This window comes from Protomyctophum parallelum (assembly GCF_964188405.1).
Source record: "Protomyctophum parallelum genome assembly, chromosome: 9".
NCBI classification, from domain to species: domain Eukaryota; kingdom Metazoa; phylum Chordata; class Actinopteri; order Myctophiformes; family Myctophidae; genus Protomyctophum; species Protomyctophum parallelum.
The window spans coordinates 7,049,366-7,063,440 of NC_139706.1; the positions used below are offsets into that span (position 1 = coordinate 7,049,366).

The 14,075-nt window shown below is 43.1% G+C and overlaps 1 protein-coding gene and 1 long non-coding RNA gene across 2 annotated transcripts in view; one reads left to right on the forward strand and one right to left on the reverse strand.

Annotated features, from left to right (window-relative positions):
• Window positions 1-10,295: 10,295 nt before the first annotated feature.
• The window catches only part of LOC310864853, a 26,455-nt gene continuing 22,675 nt past the window's right edge, over window positions 10,296-14,075 (forward strand). Inside the window, exons 1-2 of the long non-coding RNA XR_014569767.1 lie at window positions 10,296-10,565; window positions 10,766-11,027. This is a non-coding gene — a long non-coding RNA (uncharacterized lncRNA). The remainder of the gene's footprint in view (window positions 10,566-10,765; window positions 11,028-14,075) is intronic.
• The window catches only part of stard10 (StAR related lipid transfer domain containing 10), a 22,751-nt gene continuing 19,821 nt past the window's right edge, over window positions 11,146-14,075 (reverse strand). Inside the window, exon 6 of the mRNA XM_083773653.1 lies at window positions 11,146-11,413. Coding sequence (XP_083629779.1) covers window positions 11,198-11,413 — 216 coding nt within the window. The 3' untranslated portion in view covers window positions 11,146-11,197. The remainder of the gene's footprint in view (window positions 11,414-14,075) is intronic.

A 14,075-nucleotide genomic window follows, 5' to 3' on the forward strand; every position in this document is an offset into this window, starting at 1 on the left:
TCATATACCTTTCACATGATATACCATGATATACACATGATTACGCCTTTATTTTCATTCCTATACTTACATTCAATATGAATGTGTACATATTGAAAATAAGCCACTTTAAAGCCCTTAATTCAAAATATTTTATTATTATTATTATTAATAGAATGCCCGAGTGCCAATAAAGCACCCAACATTATTGTAACGTTTAGCACCCTGAGCTAGAGTCGAACCCCAATCTCCAATGCAGCAAGCAACAGGACTTAGTTGCACTGGAAAGTGTATTTGGATGGCTGGTGCAAGGAGATGTCACCACGCTAAATATCATAAAAGTTGTGGACATTAAAGCCGTGCATATCCACGGATATCCCAAGCCGTGCATATCCACGGCTTCCCAAGCCGTGCATATCCACGGCTTCCCGTGCATGCCTATTCCCACTATAGGCTGAGGAAGAAATGCCACTTGACAGTTTTCAAATCAGCCTCAGAAAACATCAGGTGAATTATGACACCCATTGCAGAAATCTGCACAGCGTAGCACCTGGTAATTATAAAAGCCTAACTTAATTTGCTCACTTCCAATATATTCTATATTCTGGGCTAGTGTGCTTCCACTGAGATAATTGGACTGCTTGAATTCTAGTTGACTTTGAGCATGTATTGCCATGTTTTGTTCTTGCTTAAATGTAAATTGCTCTGGATTAAGAGCGATTTACATTGCTAAATGCCTAAATTATAAATCGGGTCCACTGTCTTCTCATTATCGTCTTTTCCTTGATTTTATTTTAATATTTTATGAAAATATGAAAGTTATTGAGGCTAATTCTCTGTTGTAATGACCTGTAGAAACCACAAGAGGACACAATATCCATAATAATAAACTTTAAAGCGTCACCTTTCAGAAAACTATTAACACATGCAAGCAGTTCCAACTAAAGTGCTTTATAGTTATACAAAGACAAGCAAACAGGAAACAAAGATTAAAAGCAAAACAACGAATCAAAATCAAAAGTGGTTTGGAAAACAGGAGAAACGTATTAAAAGGAAAGCCCAGTAAAATGTGTTGTTTATACTGCAATGCCAAATACGACCACAATGCGGTGCCAGGTGCCTCCCTTTGTTACTTGAGTTGAGAGCGGTCTGTGCACACTGCATGGTAAGTAGTAGTAGGCCTACAACATGTACTCAATTTTCAAGTACTTAAGTACAATTTTGAAGTGTATATATATTATAAAACTTTACTGGAGTATTTCCACCTGGCTCGCTGATAACAAACTATCTTTCTTTTCGCTCCTATGCCACCAAAATGTGGAACGCCCTACCAACAGTCATTAAGACATGTGAATCCCTTGACTCCTTCAAAACCGCTCTCAAAGGGCACCTACGGATGGCTGCAATTCGAAACTGGCCTCTGTAAAATCTGAATCCCCCCCCCCCCCCCCACCCCATTTCCCCTCACTGTATGTATCTTTTCCCTTTTTGCTTCCTATATGATGAATTCCTGTTCTGTTCTTTAGCTACATAGAAGTGTCTATTTGTATGTCTCTAAATGTTTTGATGAATTGAACAATGTGGACCCTGTTGTAAACAAGTGTAATGCTTAATTGGGTCGTCCACTCACAGTTAACAGTCTTTGTATTGAGTTTGTGCTTAAAATGTACTGTAAATTCTACAAACTGTTAATAAATATTTCAATCAATCAATCCTTACACCTGGGAAAAACTGAATCCATTCTCTTCGGATCAAATAGTAATCTCAGCAAGGCAGATGGCTTCTTGGTTAGAGTGGGTGACAACATTATCACACGAAAAGATGAAATTACCTACCTAGGTTCCAGCCTGGAGGCCAATCTTTCCGGTGATAAAATGGCCACCAACATATAATCAAAAAAGTCAATCAAAGAACAAGATTCCTTTACAGGATCTCCTCACTGGTCAACAAAAACACCTTGAAGACCCTAACAGGAGCCCTCGTACAAGGTTTCTTTGACTATGCATCCACCTCTTGGTAACACAGCACCTCAAAGGCCCTTAAAACAAGGCTCCAGATCTCCCAAAACAAACTGGTCAGGCTCCTACTTGGCCTCACCCCCTGAACCCACCTCACCCCTGCCCACTTTGACAGGCTGGGATGGCTTAGGGTCGACGACAGAGTACAGCATCTTGCAATGGGTCTGGTCCACAAGATTCGATACACCACTGTACCCATGTACCTGTCTAAATACTTCCTTAATGTAAACGAAGTCCACACCCACAACACCAGAGGGAGTGCAACAAACCATGTACAACCCAGATTCGGCACAAACAAGGGACTAAATTATTTTCGCTCCTATGACACCAAAATGTGGAACGCCCTACCAACAGTCATTAAGACATGTGAATCCCTTGACTCCTTCAAAACCGCTCTCAAAGGGCACCTACGGACGGACGGCTGCAATTCAAAACTGGCCTCTGTAAAATCTGAATCCCCCCCACCCCCCCACCCCCCTTTCCCCTCACTGTATGTATCTTTTCCCTTTTTGCTTCCTTTATGATGAATTCCTGTTCTGTTCTTTAACTACATAGAAGTGTCTATTTGTATGTCTCTAAATGTTTTGATGAATTGAACAATGCTTAATTGGGTCGTCCACTCACAGTTAACAGTCTCTGTATTGAGTTTGTGCTTGAAATGTACTGTAATTCTACAAACTGTTAATAAATATTGTGTGTGTGTGTGTGTGTGTGTGTGTGTGTGTGTGTGTGTGTGTGTGTGTGTGTGTGTGTGTGTGTGTGTGTGTGTGTGTGTGTGTGTGTGTGTGTGTGTGTGTGTGTGTGTGTGTGTGTGTGCGTGCGTGCGTGCGTGCGTGTCCATCTGTGAACAGCTAACCTCCTAGCCTGGAAACCAGACTAATCTGCCACAGGCAAAACAATAGCCTTGGGGAGATGGTCTGGCACTCCTCAGTTTGAATTACATTTCACTCACCCCAGAGTCGTGGGTGACCAATCAGAGCCCACGATTCAAAGTGAGACTTTTTGGCTATGTCGTTTGAATGTGTTCATAATAACCGCACCCTTGGAAATAAATCTTCCATAGAAGTTCCGGACTAATATCTATACGCACTACGCAGTGATATTAGTCTGGGCATGTCAGGCTACTAACCTCCGGCACCGTTGGCCCGATCGACAGTAAAAGTAACAGTTTGAAACACTGAGGAAGGCCTGCGTGCCGAAACGCGTTGGTTTCTCTAGATAGAGTCTAGATGGCCTGCTCATGCTGCTTGTGATTTCAATTTCATGACATAAAGAAACTCAAACTTTATTAAGAGAGTGCGGATATTCCCCTTTTTCCACCCGACAAGTGGCATTATCAGATAACATATAGATCAGCTATCATGATTTAAAGATTTAGTCTAATTTGGGATATTTTAGTTGAAAACAAAGTTATTAAATAACTGTAATTATTGCTGTTATTCTTGCTTTTCTATTTAAAAGCTGATTCACGCAGTGTGAGTGCAGGCTTAGACGTCAGTTTCTTGTGAGCCACTTTAAAAGGAATTTGAAATAATATTTCCGTTTATCGTCAGTGTGTTTAAACGATGTTTTCCCGTGTACTCCATTCTGAAGGTCAGTATGACAAAAAGACAGAGACTGCAATCCAGCAGATGATCCAGGACAGACAAGTGAAGATCCAGGAGGTCAAACACTCAGTGGAGCTCAGCAAGAAGGATGCAGAGGACAGTGTGCAGGTCTTCACTAATCACTGCTCTGATCAGCTGCATTCAGAGAAGCCAGGCTGAGCTCATTGATGTGATTGAAGGGAAGCAGAAAACAACAGAGAAACAGGCTGAAGGCTACATCAAAGAGCTGCAACAGGAAATCACTCAGTTAGAGAAGAGAATCTCTGAGCTGAAGCAGCTCTCACACACTGAAGACCACCTCCACCTTCTCCAGAACTTCACCTCCATCAAAACCCATCCACCCACAAAGGACTGGACAAAGGTCAATGTCCAGCCGTCTTCACTTGTGGGGACAGTGAGGACAGCTGTGTCCCAGCTGGAGAAGACACTCAGTCAAGAGATGAAGAATATGTGTTATGTTATGAGGAGGATCCAGCAATATGAGGTGCATGTGACTCTGGACCCTGATACAGCACACAGCAGACTCATCCTGTCTGAGGATGGAAAACAAGTTAGTGATGGAAACATACAGAAGAATCTCCCTGACAACACAGAGAGATTCTCTCCATGTGGCTAAGTCTTAGGAAAGCAGAGCTTCTCCTCAGGAAGGATTTACTATGAGGTTCAGGTTGGAGGGAAGACTGCCTGGGATCTAGGAGTGGTCAGAGCGTCCATCAACAGGAAAGATCGATTCAAGATGCTGAGTCCCAACGATGGTTACTGGACTATAACGTTGAGGGATAGATATGCCGCATACTGGGCTTGTGCTGACCCTTATGTCCTCCTCCCTGTAAGAGAGAAGCTCCAGAAGGTGGGAGTGTTTGTGGATTATGAGGAGGGTCTGGTGTCCTTTTATGATGTGAAGGCCAGAGTTCATCTCCACTCTTTCACTGGCTGCACCTTCACTGAGAGACTCTACCCATTCTTGTACCAATTTCAATATTGGTCAATCACACTGATTAGACTAGTAATACATAATAATAATATAGCTGCAAGCAGCTATAAGACGGGGTCAAGCCCCAAACATAATAAAATCACACTTGTGTGAAGTGAGGGGCGCTCTTATCATCATACATCACAAGGGGTTGTCTGGCAATGCTGTAGTCCTGTAACCAGAGTCAGACTCCATTCGCGTGTATGGAAATGTGATTTCTTTGACGTGGCCAAAAAAAGCAGGTTAAAACTATAACCCTGTGGCGGGTTAAAACTAACCTGTGGCTCCCGGCATGTGTGACAGGTTACAACCAAGCCGTGGCAGGTTAAAACTAACCTGTGTGTCACTCCAACAGCTTAGTGTTAATTTGGTTTCCATTCAGTGAAAAAAGGTAGTCGACGTCTTAATTTTAGTCCACGAAAACAACACTGTTTGAAAGCATGACCATTGACATAAAACTCCCATGCTGGGCGAAGTGCAACAATGTGCAAACACAGCAGCAAGAGCCGTGAGCTGCTGTGACAGCTGGAGAAGGATGTCCAATGGAACGCAAGTCAAGCACCTTAAGGACGTCTACTAATCCACCAATTGAGAGACCTTGGTACATAGAACATGATCTAATTGGATATTCTGACTTTCAATTATGTATGTTCCATGTTTTCTCATGCCAATAAAGCCCTTTGAATTGAATTGAATGCAGATGAAAGGAGAGGAGAGAAGAGAAGGAGCCGAGAGAAGTGGAGAAGGAGAGAGACAGAGAGAGAGAGAGAGAGAGAGAGAGCAAACGAATGAAAGGATGAGTAGGCAGAGAGAGAGGGGGGAGGAGGAGGAGGAGAAAAAAAGAAAGAGACAAGAAAGGAGAGGAGGAGGAGGCGAGGGGACTGATGACTCATCAGCATTGTGTGTATCAGCCTTGGTGGGCTATAGTGTGCTGTGGAGGTGGCACACACTCATACACACACACGCACGCACGCGCACACGTCGTATGTCAGGATAATGGCTGAGTCGGTGAAACAGAGGCCTCAGCCTCATTAAGGAGTAAAGGACGGTGGATGATAAGAAGGACAGGAGAGGAGAGAGAGAGAGAGACATGGAGGAGAGGACGTTACAACAGTACACTATACCAGGGGTAGACAATAACCTTAGGCTTACTACACCCCACATGAGGACATTACAACAAGAGTAGCCTATACACTATACTATAGTGACTATAGTATAGTGTATAGGCTATACTCTTGTTGTAACGTCCTCTCTAGACTAGTATAGTGACTATACTACACTCCAGATAAATGGAGGAGAGGACATTACAGCAGTACACTACTGGTTTTCAACCCTTTTCATATCAAGGCCCCTTCATTTCTTAGGCATTTGATCCACGTATAACAGCTAGGGGGTTCTCAACGTTTTTGGCCGGGGACCCCCATGAGAAATGCTTTGGCCATGTCTCGCGACCCCCGCCCCGCCCCCCCCCCCCCCCCCCCCCTTCCAAACCCCCAATACAAACGGACTGCAAAAATAGAGAAAATGTATCATAAATGAATGAATACTGAAACGAGATCTAATCATTAAGGAAAATGTATGCATGTACTAAGTGTACTATGTAGACTCTTTATATTTCCCAGCCATTCAGTTGCAAACCCCACCCCCTGTAAAAAATAAATAAATCTAGGGACCCCTCAAAATAAGGTAGGAGATGACAGGCCCAAACGATCAAAATGACAATTCTTCTACATTCTCAACTTATGTGTAGACTTCTTGTTTAACCCCATTTTGGGCGGGACCCATTTTGGTGTATGTTATGTATGTATGTATGTCATGTATGTTATGCTTTAGCTATTGAAAAATAGAAGATCTACAAGCTCATAGCGCGCCACCGAGTGGCGCGCTACGAGCTTGTAGGTCTGCTATTTTTGAAAAATAGAAGAACAACTGACATAGAAACATAGCTTTTTCAGAAAACTGTCAGGATGTAGAAGACATTTTTAGAATCACAGGTCAAAATGAGTTTATATATATATATATGGGTTAAAGATCTATAAGGGTCCATTAAATGGAGGCATTTTGGTTACCAACCGTCCATCATTTAGCCTGGAAACCACCTGGAACCGCCTCAAGGACCACGGGTTGTACTACAGTCCAGATTAATCTGTCCAGTGCCGTCAACTACATTTACTTCAGTAGGCCTGCAATTTTTGAGGTATTTGTAGCCTATTATCTTTTACTTGTACTTCTACTCTGCTACATCTCTCTAATACACATATTGTACTTGTACTACACACATACATACTGTACACAAGCATACATGTGCACCCAAATAAGTCACTTCCTGTCTGACATGCAGGCCCTCTCTCTCTGTCTGTCTGTCTGTCTGTCTGTCTGTCTGTCTGTCTGTCTGTCTGTCTGTCTGTCTGTCTGTCTGTCTGTCTGTCTGTCTGTCTGTCTCTCTCTCTCTCCTCCCTCGCTGTTTTAATGGCGAGTTTATCTGAAGGTTGCCATGACAACATATTGGAGGATGATCCCGCTTTACAGCAGGTCAGGGATGCGCACAAACGCACACACACACACACACACACGCACACACACACACACACACACACACACACACACACACACACACACACACACGCACGCACGCACGCACGCATGCACGCGCGCGCACACGCACACGCACACGCACACGCACACGCACACACACACACACACACACACACACACACACACACACACACACACACACACACACACACACACACACACACACACTTATAGGTCAATTGCCTATATAGCCTATACGCAATTTGCCCACCGGCTGGGGAAAAACATGGGTTACAAAATCGTTGGATAAAAAAAAAAGAAAAAACATTTGTGTCCATACATCAGTGCCCTTTACGTCTGTGTGTTGTTTCGAAAATATTGAACCAATGGAAAGTAAGCTAGTAAAAAACGCATTGGACAAAACCTCTTAACTCCACTGGACCCTCAGACTGTCTGCAACATCAAGGAATTGACAATATCCAATGTCACAACACCAACTTTGATGAGGCAGTATTGCATCTGCATCGCTTAAGAAATATAAGGTTTTATTAATTTTTTTCATTTCCTGAAAAATGAACATTTTATTTTGGAGTTATGAGGTTTCCTCCGGACAGCAGAGATATATAAAAACCCACAGAACTTAACCACATTCAAAAGGTTTTGAACGCAGCGGAAATAGAAGATCTATACAAGCTCACAACGCGTTGCAGACAGTGCAGATCGCATTATGAGCGTGTAGATCTGACATATAGCAAAACATTGCGAATTGCTCTGACACATGACGTAAATTATCTAATTTAATGTATGTGTAAGACGAAACTCTACACTAATAGCTGAATATAGGAAGGCATGAACAGGTGATCTCAGAATCATCTGTGAAGAACCATAAAGATGTTGAATCATGGAGATACGAGGTTTACTGTGCAGCATGTCTGCTTTTGAAGAAAAAAAACAAATTGTAAATCAATTCCATTGCGCATCCCTCTGAGGTATGTGAACAGGACCATTATAAAAGTGATCATCGCACAGCAACCGCCCTTAGTGTTGTTTTAACCGTGAGAGCGTGCAAATGGAACCAAACGGACCCTCGGCCAGCGGGTCGATGAGGTTCCATCCGCGGTGCACCCTCGGGAGAGACAGACCCATATTAACGGGCACTCAGGATTTTACGGCGCAGGTCAACGATGTGTGACCTTTTCTTCTGAACGCAGAGCGCACTCTGGTTTGTATTTTTATACCTGTGAGCAATGGTGGAAAGTAACCAAGTACCTGTACTCAAGCGCGTAACATTTTGACGTACTTGTACTTTATGAGTATTTCCAATCTCCCAATACTTTTACTTCTACTCCACTATATCTCGGATCCAAATATTGTACTTTTACTCCACTGCAATTCTTTTAAAGCATTATAGTTACTAGTTACTTTGTAGTTTTTTATATATATACATATATACACATATACATTAAGCACATTCAACCATAATAGGCCGCATATACGGGGTGCATACTTAGTTTAGACTAGTCATTGGTTAAGGTGTGCTGCCCCGTGGGAGGTTAGGTTTAGGGTGAGGGTTTGAGATAGGTTGTAGTTGTAGGACCAATGACTGGTCTAACAAATGACTAGTCTAAACCAAAAACTGTCTAAACTACGTACTGCACCCGCATATACATTTCGGTCATTCTAACATATCCGATCTATAAGCTCACAATGCTTCGCGATTCGACGCATTGCGAGCTTATAGGTGTCCCTTTTTTCATCATTGGATACGATAATCCAATCGCGCGGGCAAGTGCGCGCACACACACACAGTGTGTGGAGAGAGAAATGACTCCAAACACCAATGAAATTGAAAACCTTTTTTTATTAATCTGTATTTTAAGTTTCAAACTCTACATACATTCATACAGCTCATTAACAGAGGAGCAAACATTGTGTGTGCGTGTGTGTGTGTGTGTGTGTGCGTGTCCCAGCTACCGACCGTTTGCACACCCACATATGTAAATTATTATGTGCTAACAAAGGAGCAGTGTAATCCAGACAGACACATAATCAATGGCCGACAGAACAAGGACAGGGAGACAATGACATGACGTGTGTGTGTATGTCGTGCGTGTGTGTGTGTGTGTGGTGCGCGTGTGTATGTATAAATAGCTTAAGGTCCAGGGTTTTCCAGAACACTCGTCTTCTTCTTGTGACAAAGTCTGCGGATTACGCATCGGTCTGAATAGCCACCTAGGCTATGCACATTTGGAGCAACGTCATCCAATGCATTCCATGAACTTCAAGGTGCAGGCCTTTGTCGGTATTCAAAAGGTATATTTATTGACGATGTTTCGAGCCTTGGCTCGAATCTGCTACTTCTGACACTTTTGAATTTTAATCTCAAACAGTAACAGTTTTTTGAGGGTTTCCACCCGACAGGGACACATACGCATATGAACCAGTAGGCAGCGCCGGTCCAGCTGAACATCAAAGCTATACATAATAAAGTAACCTTTGAGTGAGTGTGTGTGTGTGTGTGTGTGTGTGTGTAGGCCTACGGTTAAAATTAATTACATTCTGCTGGCCAGGATCGGTCGGCATCCAAATTCCTCTCCGCTGCAGCGTGAGTGGAGGAGGAGGAACCTTATTGTTTGCAGAGATGCTAGAGCTAGCCAGTGTCCTCGCCTGGCCCTGGATATAACAACAACAACAACAACAGCAGGATTAACCTTGTTTTGGTTTTTTTTACCGTCAGTTTCCAGACTGCTAATGACCTAAAGCTGCTAAATGGGTGAGCATTCACCGTCAAATCTGCTTCAGTTCAGTTCACCTCCTACTACTACATCACACTGGAAGAGCAGTGTGGTTCACACGTGTTTTCATGTCAAGTTAATGTATTTAACTTCACTTACAAGGTATTTGGCTGAGGACCGCCGTCCGAAAATAAATCGGTGCCAGGGACGGTGGCGCCTGGAAATGTTTCAGGCGGCAGAAATATTCTACTCTCTGTCTTGATATATTTATATATATATATATATATATATATATTAGTGCTGCAAAACTATTTCAAACAGTTGTCTCGATTACTGATAACATACAACAGATCTATAAGCATGTAGCCTGTATATCAACGATTGTTTACATTAATTAAGTTTTTCTTGATTGCTCGATCGGGGCGGCGGTGGATCAGGGGTTAGCCTCAGCCTTAGAGTTAGTGTGGAAGTGTCCTTGAGCAAGACGCTGAACCCCTCCCCAATTGATCCACGGTGTGCAGGTTGATGCCTTGAATGTGTATGTGTGAATGTAATGCACAATCTATGTAAAGGTGTGGATGTGTGTGTGTGAATGGGTGAATGTAATGCACAATCTATGTAAAGGTGTGAATGTGTGTGTGAATGGGTGAATGTAATGCACAATATATGTAAAGGTGTATGAATGTGTATGTGAATGTAATGAACAATCTATGTAAAGGTGTGGATGTGTGTGTGAATGGGTGAATGTAATGAACAATCTATGTAAAGGTGTGGATGTGTGTGTGAATGGGTGAATGTAATGCACAATCTATGTAAAGGTGTGGATGTGTGTGTGAATGGGTGAATGTAATGCACAATCTATGTAAAGGTGTATGAATGTGTGTGAATGGGTGAATATAATGCACAATCTATGTAAAGGTGTGAATGTGTGTGTGAATGGGTGAATGTAATGCACAATAGAAAGCGCTTTGGATAAAAAGCTCTATACAAATGCACCATTTACCATTTATTCAATTAACCTACATGAGCCAGATTACGTCGGTTTTCAGTTAAATGCCCAGCGCTATATGCATATCATGTGCAAATACAGATGTATGCTCCATTATATCTACAGGTGTGTACTAATCCCTGTGTGTGTGTGTGTGTGTGTGTGTGTGTGTGTGTGTGTGTGTGTGTGTGTGTGTGTGTGTGTGTGTGCGTGTGCTCTAGTCACTCTCTCTCTCTGTCCTGGCTCTTGGTGTGTGTGTGTGTGCTCTAGTCGCTCTCTCTCTCTGTCCTGGCTCTTGGTGTGTGTGTGTGTGTGTGTGTGTGTGTGTGTGTGGGGGGTGGGGGTGGGGGTGGTGCGTGCTCTCATTCGCTGTCTCTCTCTCGCTCTCTCTCCTGGCTCTCTGCCAGGCAGCTCTCGTCGATGTTCTCCAGGCTGTCTGCGTGCTGGATGCTGAGCTCGGAGAGGGGGATGCTGGGTAGTGTAGTCTGTTCCGGGTAGAGCCACGGCTTCAGGCCCGGGTTGTGTCTATGTTTCCACTCGGGGTACTTCACACACGCCTTGTTGATCTTCTTCATCGCCTGAACAGAGAGAGAGAGAGAGAGAGAGAGACAGAGACAGAGACAGAGACAGAGAGAGACAGAGACAGAGACAGAGACAGAGACAGAGACAGAGACAGAGACAGACAGAGACAGAGAGAGAGACAGAGACAGAGAGAGACAGAGGGTTGTCAAGAGACATATATTTTTAAAATCAATATGCATGTGTACTAGGGTCGGGACAGTTAATCAAACTAATCGATTTAATCGATTTTAAGAAATAGCCACCTTGAATACAAATAATGGACTGGAAATTTCTGAAATTTTCTTTCTTCAATTCGTTTTTCAAAATATTAAATCTACTACAGCATGTAGAAATTCAGACAGACAGACAGTCCCTCTTCTAAAATATGCGACTACAAGACACACCTTACACCCACACTGCCAGCGATGCGAACGAGCCAACGATTAAAACTCATTGGAATACCGGTACATGTTTTTTCAACGACACTGTCCTGGCTTACCGCGAGCGACAATGACGTCTTCCACCCCTCGAGAGACCCGGAAAAGAAATCCCCGTTCATTTTCCTCATAGACTTTTCAGAAAGTATTTATTTAAAGACATTTATGCCGCAGACAAAGCCAACTCTTGTCGTGACAAATCATAACAATAAACACAATGTTTTAGGCTAAACAAAGAATTAGAGAGTAGTTTTCTTTGTTCTTTGTAATTATTTGTTTGGTCCAAAATATTGTGTGTGTTGTCATGATTTGTCACGACTCGAGTTGGCTTCGTACGACGCTTATAAGGTCTTTAAATAAATACGTTTTGAAATGTCTATGGGAAAAATGCATTGGGATTCATTTCCTGGGCCATTCCCTGGTGTCGTCATGAAAGGGGGCGGTAGATACACTCACAAAAACATGCCGTAATCCTGGTCTCTAAAACTACCTCCCCCTGGCCAGCCGGGGCGCCTGATGGAGGGGAAAGGAACTGGTCGGAATAACGTGTCCCTTCCACGCGCTACGTCCGGCCGGGGAAATTCCCCTCTGTCAGGTGAAAAGAAGCAGCTTGGACTCCTCATGCATAGAAGGAGGCATGAGGTCAGTCCGCTGTCCCCCCAGGTTGGCAGAGGAAGTGTAGCGCCCAGGATTACATTCGATAATTGGCACTGGGTGAAAAAGAAAACTGGGTTACAAAATCGTGGGATAAAAATTGAGTAAAAAAAAAGAAAGGGGGCGGGACTCTATCTGAGTCTCTATCTGAGTGAGGTTTCGCCACCTCCAAACACCTTTATTGGTTGAGATCTACACGCTACTAGTTATTGGTTATTTGATTGGTTCAGGCTATACGTCACAACCCAATGACTGACGCTCCATGTCAATCAGGACAGTTTTTCGCACGATATCGCCGTCGGAACACTCACTCCTTGCCCGTGTAGATGAGGTGTTAAAGGGCCACTTCACCCCTTTTGCAACCATATCTTACTTTAATTATGTTTGGGAGACAAGAAACACTTTCCCGGGGGGTTTTTATGTGGGTAATATGTGTTTTTGGTTTTTAGATATTTCAAAGTGTCTGTGATGTCATGGACACTGCATGGACTCACTGCTGGATTACTACATTGACCATAATGCTTTGCTGCACTCACCCCACCTTGTGGAGAAGGGGAGGGCTGTCTTACTAACACAACATGTAGTCCTGTCCAGGAAAGAAGTGAGACCAGTGTCTGTTGACATCGCAGCCACTTTGAAATACAAAAATATCTAAAAACACATATTAACCACATAAAACCCCCCAGGAGCTTGTATATCTGCTATTTTTCAATAGCTAAAGTATAGCAAAATGCTTAAAACACCAAAAGGGGTTCCCGTTCAGATTGGTTAAACATCTGACAGCATTCGTTGTATACTCAAACGCTCTGGGAGTATTGTTCCTTTGACAACATTCAGCCCAATTATTTGACACCGAGCCGACGCACAGAGGATGTGAAGAGATCAAAGGAGAGATTGATAGAACACAGACAGAGATGGAGAGGGAGGGGGGTGAAACAGAAAGGGTGTTAAGGCCAAAATGTACTTGCTTTGGCATCGGCCACTGGAACATATACATCTAAATTGCTTACTCTGTTCGGCTTTAAAGGAGAATTCCATGCTAGATGGCTTTCTTACCTTTATTTGTAGTTGTTACGTCCCCACCAAAGAGGTCCAGGTGTTATTTTGTGCAAGAGTGCATTATTGGCTATTTCCCCTAATATAAGCCCTCAATGGGGGGTTGGGTTGTTGTGCTATTTCGCTTATTTCCATCAAAATAAGTAGTAAAGTGTGCCGCTTGGGATACCATTTACATTATGAAGTGCAACATTTTTTGAGCGACGGAAATAACCGAATTAGCACAACACCCCAATGCCCCATTCAGTTCAATGCAATTCAATTCAATTCAATTCATTGAGGGCTTATGGTAGGGGAAATAGCCAATAATGCGCTTTTGCACAAAATAGCACCTGGACCTCTTTGGTGGGGACGTAACAACTACAAATAAAAGGTAAGAAAGCCTTCTAGCATGGAATTCTCCTTTAAGGCTTTGTAAACTAAACTTGTACGAGGCATAGGGCCTAAATGGAAACAAGATAGCAAGGACTTTTTTTTTCGTGCTATCCCTTTTGGACTGAGTGTTTGACTGTACGCTGTTGCCGTTTATACA